We start from the raw sequence: 15,801 nt of genomic DNA, 5'->3' as shown, positions 1-15,801 counted from the left end.
TGTGCACGAGCTGTGATGTCAGGGCAGCTGTGTGTTCACTTTGGGAACTGTGCATACCGGTGTACAGGAACCACGGGGATGAGATGAGCTCAGACCAAAAGCAGAGATGAGCCCCAGAGAACACCTGCGAGGAAGAAGCAGTGGCAGAGGAGCTTTTGGGGGGCAAGTCTGGTGGAGACTGGAGACACAGGAAAGAGCTGATGCACGCTCTGCACAGAGCAGGGAAAATATGATCCCAGCTAAGAAACAAGTTCAGGCCCAGGACAGAAGGCAAGAGGAAATATTCTGATGGTGGAGCTATAGTAACATGCCTACCCTTTCTCTCTTTTCCAACTTTTTTTTACATGTCTGTGTCTTCATTGTATAATGAAAAAAGATATATTTACAACCATGAAAAAAATGCTTTCTAGCTCTCTTGTTACTCAGCACACCTGATCTTCTTATTTTTTATTTTTTCCTCTTCTGTCCAGTTTCAGCCTTGAGGTGTGTGTGTGAGTATGGGAGAGAGTGTGTTTTGGAGGTAGGAGGACGTGGACAGGAATAGGTCGGAGGAGATAGTAAAATAAGGACGTAACAGAAAAAACTATTTCCAGGTTTGCTTTTCTTCATGAAATGTTCAGTAGAATTAGGGAGGTGAAGCGGATTTGCAGAAGTCCAAACAAGGAACTCGCCGTTAGAAGCTGAGGACACTCAGACTAGAGCAGGAGGTGGAAGGTGACGGGTGGAGCGAGCCCTGGGGAGGATGAGAGAATTGTACAGGTGAGTCGAGCTGGGAGGAACACCGGCGTGAGCCTTAACACTGCACTTGGACTAGACCCCAGCAGAGAGGCCTGAATGGATGGTGTGGGGCTCTGCTTTGAATCAAAGCCATAGTTTTCTCAAGACTGCATTAAAGCCACCAGGCGTTGCCAAAGCGCTTAAAATCTCTTGGCATTTGTTGAAATTAATTTGCCCGTAAGAAAATTCAGGTATCTAGCTTTGTGAAGTGTTCATTCAGGGAAATTTTTCTGTGCATTAACTAAAACCCATAATAATGAAAAAACAATGTGACACAATGGAAAGGTGACATAATTAAGCATAGAAATAAAGCTCTCGATTTTTTTGAAATTACTATCATCTTGACACTGGTGGTTTCATCAGGTAAAAGCAGTGATTCCAAGAGTCACGTGGCTGGAACCGTTGGGGTTATTTTGCATATAAGATGAGACTCGGTTTGGCATCTATTTTTATTTTGAGGAAAAACTAAAGGATAAAAAAGCATCCCGTTCCAGTTCTCCAAGAAGGTTATGATTTTAATTCCCCACCACAGAAAATGCAAAGAAATTTGTAATTACACTTCATGCGTGGCTCTCCAAAGAGGAAAAATAAATTGGTACCCATCTACCCCAAATCCGTAGATCAGACCTAGAATGGCTAATCACAGATATAAATTGTATGCTTGCTGCTGATTGCTTTCTCCTCAGTCCAATGTGAACAATTAAGATTTAGATCTTGTGTGGCTGCAACGTTTTTGAAGTGTGACTCAAAAGTAAAAGTTTATTTTAAAATTCTCTTAATCCTCTTTGGTTGAAGTATTATGTTCAGGAGGCCCGTATTAAACTGTAAGTACCGATTTGGGCTGTTTTCAGAACATCAGAGCACCTTACCATTTATCAGAATAACCAGAACTGATCGAGAAGAAACTGTGTGTTTTTTATTTTTTTTATTTTTTTACTGTGTAAAAACAAGACAGCTTTCAGTAGCAGTCACCGTTCACTGATATAGTGGGATGGAGGCGGTTCTGAGGGGCCCACCAGGGTTTTCCGCCTTCTCATTCCCATCACAGACACCCAGGAACATCTTAAAAACTATAGAAGAAATGATGCAGCTGCTGTGAAAACAGTGCAATAGTTCCTCAAAAAAAAAGTTACAAATAGAATTCCTATATGACCCAACAGTTCAACTTCATGGTATGTATATACTCAGTAGAATTGAAAACTGGGACTCAAAGACATTTGTGCACCCAAGTTCATGGGAGGATTATTTATGACAGCCAAACAGCCCATGTGTCTACCAGTGGAAGAATAGATATAAAGTGGGGTGTGCATACGTAATGGAATATTGCATGCATGCATACTAAGTTGCTTCAGTCATGTCCGACTCTTTGCAACCCCTGGTCGCAAGGCTACAGCCTGCCAGGCTCCTCTGTCCATAGGATTCACGCCCTCCTCCAGGGGATCTTCCCGACCCAGGGATCGAACCTGCGTCTCTTAATATCTCCTGCATTGGCAGGCAGGCTCTCTACCATGTGCAGCACCTGGGAAGCCCAGTGGAATATTATTCAGCCTTAAAAAGGAATGAAATCCTGTTACATGCTACAACACGGATGAGCTTCAGGACATTATGCTAAGTGAAACTAACTCAGTCATGGAAGGACAAATAGGATTCCACTTCCGTGAGGTACCTAGAGTAGAGAAATGCAGGCAGAAAGTAGAATGATTAGAGATTATCCTGAGTGCGTGGGTACAGGGAGCTTCCGCAGCCTGGAAAGCCCGCTGGAGATGGATGGTGGTGACGTTCCATAGCAACATGAATGTGCTGAATGCCACGGAACCATGCACTGAAAAATGGTGAGGATTGTAATTTTATATCATGTTTATTTTACCACCATTGAGCAAACAAAACCAAAAGCAACAGAAGAGTGGGTGACACACGAAACTCAGTCCCAGTGTGTCTGCAGCAGGGGCCAGGCTGCAGTGATGCTGAGCTCATGCGTCTATGGTCTCCGGAGTGCTGAGACTCGCATGGCACAGCCAGCAGTGAGGAGCCCACGCTGCTCAGTGATGAGAAGGCCTGCAGGCACCAGGAGGAGAGAAGGGCAGTGTGAAGGGCAGGGAGGTCCTGGTGAAGAAGATGACCCTGGTGTGGCTAGGGTCACTGGAATAACCAAGGGGTTATTCCAGTGAACAGAATTTCAGGCATTTGGAGTAATCTGTGCATGTGGGCCAGAGGGGTCTTTCGGTCACATCTGGGCAACTGTCCTTCAAAGCAAGCAAGGTGGGTGGATGTCTGTCCCACCTCCAAGAAGCATCAGCTCTTCCCTGGGTCCTGCTTCACCTGCTGCTCAGGTGAGACTCTAGAAGATAGTGGACACTCTCATCTTTGCTCTGCTTTGAGCGAAACAGAAGTAGAAGGAAGGCTCAGAATGAAGGGACCACACTACAGACCAGCCACTCATGACTGAATAAAGCAACTCTTTTAGATGCTTCAGAGAGAGACGTGCCTTACAAGTGACCCTTCCCTCTTTGGTTTGTGGGGACGTGAACCTGGGTTCAAACTTTTGTTGCTTCTTGAGCCCGGCATTCTCCTGACCCAGAAGCATCTTAGTGAACATAGGATTCATGGATTAACCCATACATACATTCAGTTTCTACACACACACTGGACATTTCCTGCGTGCTGTTCACCAAGTCAGATGAACGAGAGTTCAGTTGAGTCCATCCTTCCATGCCAGAAGAGATCCCTTGACAAGGCTGCATTTCTGCTTTGCCAGAAGAATGTCGTGATAGTCAATAATAGCTAGCTCTGGTGTTCCTACCGAAGCTCTTTATTGAATACAATTCATTTTAAATGACCTTTACTTTTCAGGAATAGTTCTTTATTTCAGAAGTGCAGATTGCAAACAGCCTAATCAGCCCTCTGGCTTTTGGTTATTAGCATTCCATCTGCTTTATAATGCCATGTAAAAACCAGCTGTGCTAGGGAGGAAAAAATAACTGATTGAATCTGTTTCTCTGGAAGAAAAATTTGTGTGGCATTAAGATTGCCAAATGGCAGGGTCTTCTTTTGGGGGGGGCGGTGTGTGTGTGAGTGAGACTCACTTAAGGTGTTTGTCATATTTCTTCTTCAAGTCCCAGAACTCAGGTGTCATAGTTAATATTAGAGTTATGAACAAAAGTGCTTCTAAAAAACTAAAGGAGGAATAATAATTTTAATCATCAGTTCAGTACAGTCACTCAGTTGTGTCCGACTCTTTGTGACCCGTGGACTGCAGCACGCCAGGCCTCCCTATCCATCACCAACTTCCGGAGTTTACTCAAACTCATGTCCATTGAGTTGGTGATGCCATCCAACCATCTCGTCCTGTCATCCCTTTCTCCTCCCGCCTTCAATCTTCCCCAGCATCAGGGTCTTTTCAGATGAGTCAATTTTTCGCATCAGGTGGCTAAAGTGTTGGAGTTTCAGCTTTAACATCAGTCCTTCCAATGAATATTCAGGACTGATTTCCTTTAGGATGGACTGGTTTTATCTCCTTGTAGTCCAAGGGACTCTCAAGAGTCTTCTCCAACACCACAGTTCAATAGCATCAATTCTTCGGCACTCAGCTTTCTTTACAGTCGAACTCTCACATCCATACACGACCACTGGAAAAACCATAGCCTTGACTAGACAGACCTTTGTTGGCAAAGTAATGTCTCTGGTTTTTAATATGCTGCCTAGGTTGGTCATAATTTTTCTTCCAAGGAGTAAATGTCTTTAATTTCATGGCTGCAGTCACCATCTGCAGTGATTTTGGAATTTTAATCATAAGCTGTTGTAAATAATTTTATTATAAATGATTAAATGTTGCAGACTTAAGCATTAGCTCTTGGGCTGACTAGCCACTAAATATGGAGAAGAAAATACAAACAAAAGATTGAGTGCAGAGTGGGAGTATTATTAAGAATTCTTGGATTTCTCTTCCCAAGCTGTGGCCCATTAGTTGTTTATTTCGTAGTTCTGCTGCTTCAGGACTCTTTGTGTCTTAGACCCTACTTTTTTGAAAGGTGATGTTGATACTTGTTTATATGCTGGTCTTGTCAAGTCTTGCAAACTTGTACTGCTGCTATGTTAATTTCTTGGATAGATGCCTAAGATCATCATGTTTGTTCATAACAATGCTTATATGTGCTTTTATTCATGGACTGCTTGAAAGAGCCTTCCCCTCCTGGGTTGATCATGAGCTTGACCCTCAGACCCCGACCCTGCTCCAGACACTGGCTGTTCAGAACTTGAGTTGGGGGAGGTATAAGCCAGTGATCGTCAAAGTGCTGGTCAGGTGCCACCTTCTCAACTTGAAATAATCCTAGAAATCCTCATTTCCATTTATCAAGAAACTGCCAAAGTCACCTGGAAAGGAGCAGTTTGAAACTGAAGCTGTTTTCTGACTGGTCTTCATTCTTCCTTTATTCCCTTGTAACAGACACGGGGAGCCATGATTTGCAAGTTCTTTGAAGGTAGAATCTTGTCTTGGGATTTTCTTTTCCCTTTCAGGTTTGGAGCTTAGCTCTTGGATTTCAGGGAGGAAAACTCAGGCAGGCTATGGCAATTCAGCCATGTCCACCATCATCAGTTGCTGGGGTCGTGGATAAATTGGGAACAATTGGGGGGATATATAGAACTGAGATGAGATGAGGTGTGTGGTCCCTGGGGGAGCAGCTGAAAATGAGAGTGGGAAGGTCATCTCTTCAGCCCTTCAACTTACAAATGAGACCCTGGGGAGAACACAGGGCTCTCACCAAGCTTCCAGAGTTAATGGCAACTCAGCCACCATACCCTTTACCATCTGCATTTTATAGCACAATATGGATGGGTCCTCTTAAACCTCTCAGACAAGACTAATTACAAGCAGCCAGTTGATCCTATAATGCACCAATTTGTCTGGTCTGGCTATAAGATTAGAGAAAATTATGCTCTTGATGCAGAGAGAGGAAAACAGTGGGAAGTAATGGGACAGAAGTTTCCGCTCTGCATGTGGATGTGAATGGACAGGTGTGGATGTGCATGTACACTTTGGTGTGGTGATGAAGAAAACACAGAAACCTATTAATTTGCTAGTTTCTCTCCTAAACTCAATTTCAGTATTTTTGTAGTTTTTTTTTTCCCTATGCCATTTTTTGGTATAGATTTGTGTTCTTTGAATTATATTCTCTGAGGTAGGATTTGGGGTTCTCGTTCTTCCGACCCAGAGTTCTAGAATTATTTGAGCTTACAGGTGGGAAAGTGTGCACTGGTTAAGTCACCCATCCTCTCTAATTGGTTGCATTGATGGTTTACTGTTGTGGGACTATCGGTACCAAGGCTGGGTTACTGCCACCTCCCTATCCAATACCTTCTTTTAGATTCCTCATGGGTCCATTGCCTAACTTATTAAACAAAATAAGTTTAAATAAAATTAAATAAAATTTTGCATGCCATTGAAAAATTTTAATGATCCTTTTATTTTTTAAAAGATTCATTGATGTATTTACTTACTTTGGGCTGTGCTGGAACTTCCTTGCTGTGAGTGGGCTTTCTCTAGTCATGGCTAGCAGGGGCTCATCTGCACTTGTGGTGCACGGACGGCGCCCTCTCATGTTTCAGAGCACGGGCTCTCTTGTTTCAGTTTGCCACTTCAATAGCTGTGGCACGCGGGCTCAGTTGTTTCTCAGCCTGTGGAATCGAACCAGGGATCGCACCCATGTCCCCTGCATTGGCAAGCAGCCATGGGTTCTTAGCCAATAGACCACTAGGGAAGCCCTAATGATCCTTTTGTTAAGAAAAGGAGTTTATCCTGGCAGTGAACATTATTACCTACATTGGAATTCAGAGATGGCATAAGGATGTTTCTAGGATTCACCCTTCACTTGCTTGTCTGCAGTACTGGTCTTTTTTTTTTTTTCGGCTACACTAGATCTTTGTTGCAGCACATGGACCCTCTAGATGTGGCGTGCAAGCTTATTTGCCCCCCAGCGTGTGGGATCTTAGTTCCCCGACCAGGGATCAAACCCGTGTCCTCTGCGTTGGAAGGCAGAGTCTTAACCACTGGACCACCATCGAAGTTCCATAGTGCTCTTCTGCCTCTTTCTTTCCTAAGTTGTGTGCTATAGGCTCGAGTCTCCTTTGTATCCATGCTGTGTATGTTAGCATTTTTCAGGATGCTTGGAGGCAGGCCGGTCCAGTTCCCAGGCCTGCTCACGATATTTCTAAGCGAACACCATTGTTCTTTTTTCCTCAAACCCATCAACCCAGAATAAATGAGGGTACCATTCCCAACCACCTCAGTGACTTACCCCACCTCTTTCTCAGAAGATTTACACAGGCATCCATGGCTTTGAGAGAGAGGCCACTTTCTCTTAACCCTTCCAGTGAATTTGTAAAGAAAATCTCCTTTGGTAATGCCAAGTAATTACACTCATATTTCTGTTTTAGATTTTGTTCATGCTCTATGCAGCTTTGTTCCATTTATACATTTCATTGTCAATGAAACAGCGTGTTCTCCAGCTAAGTACTTCCCTGAAAATTACTTGGTTTTCACTTACTTAGAGCTACTCAGGGAAAGGATAGGTCATCTTTGTAAGAGCTATAATGTTTTGTTTCACTTCACCAAATATATATGTGTGTGTGTGTGTGTGTGGCGCAGACGGTAAAGAATCTGCTTGCAATGCGGGAGACTGGGTTTGATCTCTTGAGTTGGGAGATTTCCTGGAGAATGGAATGGCAACCCACTCCAGTATTCTTTGCCTGGAGATCTTCATGGACAGAGGAGCCTGGTGGGCTACAGTCCATGGGGTCACAAGACCTCATGCATACATATGTATATCATTGGGTTATATAGTTAAAGGGAATCATGAACATAAAATGATCAATTTTGGTTTTTAAGATGAACAGTGTTAAAAATAAGCTTGTATGCTCCTGAGAATGATCTAGAGAAAAGAAGTGTGTGATTGTAGGAGGGAAGAAACTGAACAAAGCCTTGGGATTTAGTGGGAGGCTTAGCCTTAGGAACAGAGACAGCTTTTCCATCTTTGCAGCCAGGAAGGCATCATCTGTGGGCACGTAAATCTGGTGGATGAGGGTGAGAGGGTGAAGTAGTTCTCACCTGTCAGTGACACAGAAAGCGAGGTGATCAGCTAAGAGTAAGAAGAGGATATTGGAAGTTTGAGGGGAGAAAAAACCTCTATGAAATAGATTGTAATCTTGGAAAATAAAAGAGTGAAATCATGAGGAAAGCATAGAAGAATCAGTTAGCAGAGTTAAGTTTGAGATTTATGTTAAGGAAATTAAGACCATTAAACAGAGTTGTGTGAGTTTTTGTTTTTGTTTTTTTCCTTCCAGCAGTTTTAGCAGCTCAATGGGAAATAGGTTAAACCTGTATTTGTTTTGAATTTGTTTTCTTTTCGGCTGTGCTGGGTCTTCGTGGTTGGAGTGGGCTTTCTCTGGTGCAGCAAGCAGGGGCTGCTCTCTAGTTGCGGTGCTTGGGCTTCTCTTGTTATAGAGCACGGGCTCCAGGGCATGTGAGCTCACTGGTTGTGGCTCACGGCCTCAGTTGCCTTGCAGCACGTGGGAATCTTAGTTCCTGGATCAGGGGTAGAACCCACGTCCCGTGCCTTGGCAGGAGATTCTTAGTCACTGGACCACCAGGGAAGTCCTGACTGGAACTGTATGGATTGCCAGACTAGTGCAACAGAGGGTCAGGCAGATGAAGATGTTGCAAGGAATTGCTCATGAAGCTGGACCACAGAATCTAAATTGGGTATGATGAAGTGGATGGTGGATTGAGCTTGAAGGATAAGATTCCTGTTGGGTCAAGGATCATTGGAAAGTGTTTTTGATGGTTTCATCATTATGCCTTCAATCTGTATGACTGTGCACTGTTTAAACCATGCCCTGTGTGGCCAAATGTCCTGAGGCTACTTGGTGGAGAAGATGGATGTCCATAGATCCAATATCCAAATTCTCATATCAGGGAAAACCTTGGGAGCATGATTTTTATTTAAAAGTCTATGTTAGCAGTTGGAGAGATGATAAAAGTAGATTTGTTTGTTTAGCATCCTTTTCTTTTTGGTCTGTGTTGGGTCTCCATGGCGACAGGTGGGCTTCACTAGGAGCATTGCTCAGTTGCCCTGAGGCATGTGGGAATCTTATTTCTCTGACCCGGGATTGAACGTTCATCCCCTGTGCTGGAAAGTGGATTCTTAACCAGTGGACCACCAGGGAAGTCCCTGTTTATCATCCTTCATTCACTTTGAAGCTAGTAATGTTTTTAAAGCTCAAGTGTTTTTAATAAATGGAAAAAAATCTGTCCCTTTAAAAAATTTCTTTTTTACTCATTTGAAAAGCAAATCACAGTAAAGGTGAGAATTAATATCTAGTCCTCTGGAAATAATTTTTTAAAGTAAATCACATCCATTAGGGAAATTCAAAAAGTTCAAAAAGCATTAAAAAAATCCTGTCCTACAGGTAGACAGAAATGACTTTGTATCTTTTGACAAATCTCTTCTCCAGGGGATCTTCCCAACCCAGGAATAGAACCGGGGTCTCCTGCATTGCAGGTGGATTCTTTAACAGCTGAGCTACCAGGGAAGCCCCTTTAAAATAGTAGTTTTTATTATTTAATGTCATTTTATTTTTAATGGTTATAAGATGTTTGTTAATTTTTAAAGATATGAAGTTATTATTGTTGTTAGACATTGAAATCTTTTCATGTGTATGAAATGATGACAACTCAGCAGTGAGCCCCAGAAACGCACTATTTAAGTTGTAAATATACCAATTAAAGGAGCCACAACTTACCCTAAGGCCTTGCAGGGAGCATTGTTCCTATTTCAGCAAGTTCCAGGACTGTGTGGATGAAAATCCCCTTGTGAGCAGAGGTCCCCGACCCCCAGGCTGTGGACTGGTACTGGTCCTTGCCTGTTAGGAGCTGGGCCGCACAGCAGGAGGTGAGCGGTGGGCAGGCAAATGAGAGACACTTCATCTGTATTTACAGCCGCTCCCCATCGCTGTCCCATCACCCCCAGATGGGACCGTCTAGCTGCAGGAAAACCAGCTAAGGGCTCCCACTGATTCTGCGTTATGGTGAGTTGTATAATTATTTCATTATATATCATAATGTAAAAATAACAGAAATAAAGTGCCCAATAAATGTGTGCTTGAATCATCCTGAAACTATTCCATAACACTGGTCCCTGATGCCAAAAGGGTTGGGGACAGCTGATTATGAGGACTTTGAATACCTGAGAAAGTAAAGGGACCTTACTTACATTCACTTTTTACTTCTTTATCTTTTCCATCAAGCTGTTTCATCACTGGAGTAGTTGGATTGATGCTGTTAGATGTTGTAAATTGGAAATTTTCCTTCCTATAAGCTGTTATCTTACAAATCTTTAGGAGCTGGAAATTAACATTTTATAGGTGAGAACCTTAACTCACAAAAATTCTACTTGCTTCCTCTACCCTTTCCCCAGCTAAGAATTAAAAAGAATGTTTTTTTTTTTGATGGTGGAATATTTTGGTCTAGCTCATGCCATACAAATACTTATGAGAGCTTAGTTTGAGCAAATCTGACAAAAGCTTTGTAACACGGGTGTTGTACTTATCTAATTCATTTTTTCCAGCGAGCTCTAACATTTCTCAAATGTAAAGGTGTGAAGGGCATGGTTACCAAAAACGAATAGATGTGAACAGGGCTGTGTTATTAAATGTCATGCTTCTTGATTTGTTGGTCATGTATTATCTCAAACAAAAATGGATTTTCCTACTCTTCTGTTTTTGCAGTTTCGAAAATGGGCTGTCCACAGACTGGTTTGTGGCATTCTTATTTTGCAGTTAGGAGGAAATGGAAATAAATAGAAATTGATTTGGTTCCTCTCCCAATTATATGAATTAATACTGGTTCTCAAAATTCTCTTACATAAGGAAGGGTACAGTTGAGATAGAATGGTGTCTTGTGAGTAACTAGGGAAGAGAGTGATATGCAACAGCTGATGGTGTGTTAATGATGCTTAATAATTTTAAGCAGAGTAAGATGGCAAATTTTTGTCCACATTGGAACTGTGTTGTGCATACCACTTTTAGACTTCCTTTCATTGGTTTTATTTGTTTCTTGACATTTCAAGATAGCATAAAATGTTTGGTTTTTGTTTTCTGAAAGATGAAAAGTGCAAACTCATCGCATTTATTTAAGAAAGGATGCAAGCTAGTGGTAGTCTTCTAAATTGATATTGCTTCTTCTTTGGTGAAAAATAGCCTAGGTATTGTCAGAATCTTATTTATTTAAAAAAATATGTATTTATTGGCCACGCTGAGTCTTCGTTGTTGCATGCAGCATCTTCTATCTTCATGGCTGCATGTGAAGTCTTAGTTTCGGCATGTGGGATCTAGTTCCCTGAGCAGGGATCAAATCTGGGCCCCCTGCATTGGGAGAATGGTCTTAGCCACCGAACCACCAAGCAAGCCCCTTGTCAGCATTTTTTTAAAAACCTTTCATGGGTGTTATCTTCACAAGGCAAAGTAAGATGCCAGTTACCGATGTTTCATAAGTACTAGTTCGACGGACTTGCATCACTGTGATACTCAGTTTTGGCATATCGAGAAAGTGAGATGTTTAACAGTCTTTACTAAAATGTGGTTACATATGTGATTTTTAATTATGCTTTTTTGCTATTTTCTCAATTTGCGTAAAGTCCCCTTTCAGTATAAATGTAAGAGAATTGCTCATTGAGTCCTCCATGCTTTACATATTATTATGTAGTAATACCTCTCAAGACCCTTTTTTTAAAAAAAGATTTTTGGCCACACCACATGGCATGAGTTGGAGTAAACTCCAGGAGATGGTGAAGGACAGGAAAGCCTGGAATGCTACAGCCCACAGGGTCGCAAAGAGTCAGACGCAACTGAGCAGCTGAATAAAAACAATGGCAATGTGGCATGTGGGACCCTAGGCCCTGACTAGGGATCAGACCCGTGTCCACTGTATTGGAAGGTGGAGTCTTAACCGCTGGACTGCTGGGGCAGTCCCCAGTACCCTCTGTTTTTTACTTACTTTTGTTCTGATTCCCATTTCACTGATGAAGGAATAGAGGCACAGCGGGTATGTATAACTTCCCTGGGATCAGAACAAATGGCAGAGCCAGGATTGCACCCCTGGTCCTAAAGAGTGTAATCTTAGGTCTGTGTATTGCATTTTTTTCAGTTCCAGCGTTCTGGGCCTGATGTCTCCATCTGCTGCATGTGGTCCTGGTGCCCTCTGTCCTGGAATGTTAGTCATCTTTGTGTGTGACCCTGTGACGCTCTGATTGGGACCCAAACTGGGGCCACTGAGCAGTCAAACAGCTCTATTAACAGAGATGTCAGTGTCCTTATTTTTTATTTACTAGGAATAAATGAGTAATTGATATCCTGTTTTCAGATTTCCATGACTGTATCCCTCTTCTCTTCATAGCTACAAAATGTCCTCAGGAACAGTGTAATTAAATATAGCTTTGTCTCTTTATTTTTGAGACCCACATTTATGTCTCTATTTATAGCTTATCTTAGGACCTCTGTGATTCCATGTGCTGAACTGGTCTCCGTATATATCTCTGTATAAGCTGGGGTCCCAGTTTTGTTAATTGAATTTGCAGCGTGAGGTAGGAAATCACTGTCCTTTTGTATGTATCTTTCCAAGATTCAAAGCTAATGATATTGTTTGATAGGATTTACTAATAGCACTGTTACAATTTATAACATATTCATTCATACTGTATTAAACTATCCATCGCATTGTGCTTGTTACTCAGAGGAAAGTAAGACTTCTTGTACTCTTAATGAAAAAAATCTCTTCTCTGGGTAAGACCCTATAGAGTACTCCCCTTGTTCTAGAGCCAAAGAAGAAAGATAAATTGTCTTAAGACGTAAGAACATCTCTTGTTGGATAATTAGCCCTTTACAGACCTAAGGGAGCAGTGAAAGAGTGTCCCCTCTAAGGACAGCTCTAAGGGAGCACGTCAGTGGGAAGTTGAGTGTAAACACTCCTGTATTTAGCAAACCAGACGTTATTTAACTTCTCAGAGTCTTCATCTTCTCACCAGTTAATTAAGATTAAGAATACTTATGATACTGGCTTTATTGACATCTAAGTATATTCATATAATGTAGTTAGTGCTGTGCCTTTTTCTCCCAGTGTAGGTGCTCAATAAGAGGTAATTATTTGATTACTGAATATTAATATGCTACCGAAAGGATCTTGAGCAGGTTTGGAGAATAAGCCATTAGCTAGCGAAGAAATAATAATGGAAAATGCACTTAGGCAAATGCACTAAGCGAATATGGTTTCATGGGTTTGCCTAAAACATAGGAAATACTTTTTAAAAATAAGGAAAAATAAGGGTAAAAGAATCTCTCTTGTTGACTTAAGGCCTTGTTTGATTTGTCTCATGTGTGGCTTACATGAGACTCAAAAGCATGGACTGTTTTAAGAATAACTAGGAACTTAAAAGTAAGGCTGTTTGATCCTTTGAACAACTCTTTTAGTGACTTAAGAAGATATAAACGGAGGTCATCAGTCAGGAAGCGCATAGTTTCCAAAGAAACTTTTTAGAAAAGGCGAAGGGAACCCTTCCAAGGAATCCTGATGCAGATCTCTCATTAAGAGGAGTGCAGGCTTTCTGAACCTCTGACCCTGTCATCTATCTGGGTGGTGTCAGGGGACTCCTTGCCCTCTTCTGCCTTATGGATCCATATCAACTCCTAGAGAAACAGCGGGGTCGTTTTAGAGAAGAAAACAGAAAAGTCCACGAAGATGCCTGTTACAAACGTAGCATTAGATGCATGTCTGATTGCAAAAGACGTTAGTCGTAGGATCTTCAGTGGCTAAGCATCAGCCGTATTAATACACCTGAATCTGTGAAAGTGGATTTCAGGTATTTACGAGGAAACTCTCACTACAGAGGTTGAATAGAAAAAGATAGGAGAATCCTGCGGTCCTGACTGTGCTTTAATGAAACTTAGGTACAGGAAACATAAGAGGCCAGTCTCAGGAAGGTAGGGAAAGTAGGAGGAAACCCAATGGGATGAGCAAAGAAGTGCTTGAATAGCTGAGACCTGAACAGGAATGCTGTGCCAAGCAGGGGCCTGGCAGAGGGCCGAGAAGGAGGACCAAGAAACAGCAGCAGAGCTCGAGCAGGAAATGAAAAGCAACTTTCAAAACACATCAGGGGAGACCTTCTTTAAGTACATCAGAAACAACAAGACAGGGAAATGTTGTTTCTCTGTTCCCCAGAGGAAGGAGTTGGTTTTAAATGACATCGATAGGCCAAGTTGTCTACTCTTTTCCCCTGCATAGAAGCATAACTTCATTGTTTTAGTAGAATCTGGTAGTCTTGAGCTGGAGTAGGGAACATTATCAGAAGAGCTGGAGGAAGGCTCTTTTAGCAGGCTGCGTGTGTGTGTGTGTGTGTGTGTGTGTGTGTGTGTGTGTATTGTTGTTGTTTATGGGTCTAGTTCCCTGAACAGGGATGGAACCTGGGCCTCCTGCATTTGGAGCTCGATGCCTTCACCACCGGACTACCAGTAAAGTCCCAGAAGTGATTATTTTTCACTACACAAATCTTGAGCTAAGTGGCTACCCGTCAGAGCATATTGAAAGTGTGTTTAAATAGAAACTAATATTCTTGGTGCAATGGGTAAAAAGGGTCATAGTGAGACAGTTGAAAAGGGATCAGTACCAGATCCAGTGCTTATTCAAAATATTCTATAATCTGTAAGATGTGCAGGAAACACAGAACATGACCAGGCTGCTGGTGGGAATGGGGAGAAGGGAGCGATTTAGGTCAAGATGGTCTTGGCCATTTGGGAGGCATGGTTATAAATGAAGTAGTGGAAGATAAGGTCAGGGCAGAAGGGTAGTGGGCATAGGAGAATACTTGCATTTTCATATGTAAGCATCATGATGGTCCTGATTTGAATGCATGCTTAGAAGGCATACATTTTGAGTTTATCTGATGGTTTGTTTTTTACCCAAAGCAGTGTTGAGTTGGTTTCTTTCTGAGCCCTGCAAGTTGCCTTTTTTCTGGGCCAACTACCTTCTAAGAATAGTTTAAGAGAGGTCTTGTAGGTATAAAGCTCAAAATCAATAGGCCAACCTACAAGATCAGGTAACAGAGGACTTTGTAGTAAGTTCAGGTCTTAGCCTTGGGTAAGCAAGGATCTAGTCTTAGCTCTGCAGTAAGAGTGAAGTCATTGAAAAGAGTCATAAGGATGGTTAACAAATTGGGAAAAATAAAGTGCCAAGGTGAAACAAAACTCAAATAAAGTGACTTTTTTTTTTTTTTAATTTTTTTGGCCTGCCAGGATCTTAATTCCCTGATCAGGGATTGAACCCACACCCACTGCATTGGAAGCACAGAGTCTTAACCATTGGACCATCAGGGAAGTCCCCAGTGATGTTATTAATGTTAAGTATCTGAAGGACTTTTTAAAAAAGCCACATTAGTGATATGTTTTATATTTCTTCTGATGAAAAGGAGGGCAAAGACTTACCTGAATAAAGGATTTGGAATAGATTTAAAGATTGTATGACCCTTATAAAATGTTGAGATAAGGTTGTGAGGAACAATGTATGTTTCCTTCTAAGAGATCTTTAAAAGTATGAGCAATTGTATTTTGGGGATGAGTACATTTGATACATTTATAAAATGTTTGACTTTGATATTAACTAGGCGGCGAAGGAGATGAACCTTGGGATCGCTTTCAACTGAGTGTATTTTTTTTTAATATTTATTTTTATTTATTTATTTGGCCGTGCCAGGCCTTACTTGCAGCACATGGGATCTTTGATCTTTTTTGCAGCACTTGGGCTCTTTAGTTGTGGCATTCTAACTCTTAGTTGAGGCATATGGAATCTAGTTCCCTGATCAGGGATTGAACCCAGGCCCCCTGCATTGGGAGCATGGAGTCTTAGCCACTGGACCCCCAGGGAAGTCCTATATATATTTGTATTGGTTTTATTGGCATTTTCCTCTTCCTACTACAGCTGTGTGT

General features: G+C 41.9%; 1 protein-coding gene across 18 annotated transcripts in view; it reads left to right on the top strand.

Annotated features, from left to right (window-relative positions):
• KIAA1217 (KIAA1217 ortholog) overlaps window positions 1-15,801 on the top strand; it is an 815,330-nt gene that overhangs the window by 585,022 nt on the left and 214,507 nt on the right. The window contains exon 1 of one of the 18 annotated variants that reach the window (XM_027559962.1): window positions 9,775-9,858. The exons of the other annotated variants lie outside the window; for them this stretch is intronic. Coding sequence (XP_027415763.1) covers window positions 9,856-9,858 — 3 coding nt within the window. The 5' untranslated portion in view covers window positions 9,775-9,855. Of the gene's footprint in view, window positions 1-9,774; window positions 9,859-15,801 lie in introns of those variants that run through there. 18 annotated transcript variants of the gene reach the window in all.

This window comes from Bos indicus x Bos taurus, chromosome 13 (assembly GCF_003369695.1).
Source record: "Bos indicus x Bos taurus breed Angus x Brahman F1 hybrid chromosome 13, Bos_hybrid_MaternalHap_v2.0, whole genome shotgun sequence".
Taxonomy (NCBI): domain Eukaryota; kingdom Metazoa; phylum Chordata; class Mammalia; order Artiodactyla; family Bovidae; genus Bos; species Bos indicus x Bos taurus.
This window is presented reverse-complemented; position numbering and strand designations above follow the sequence as displayed.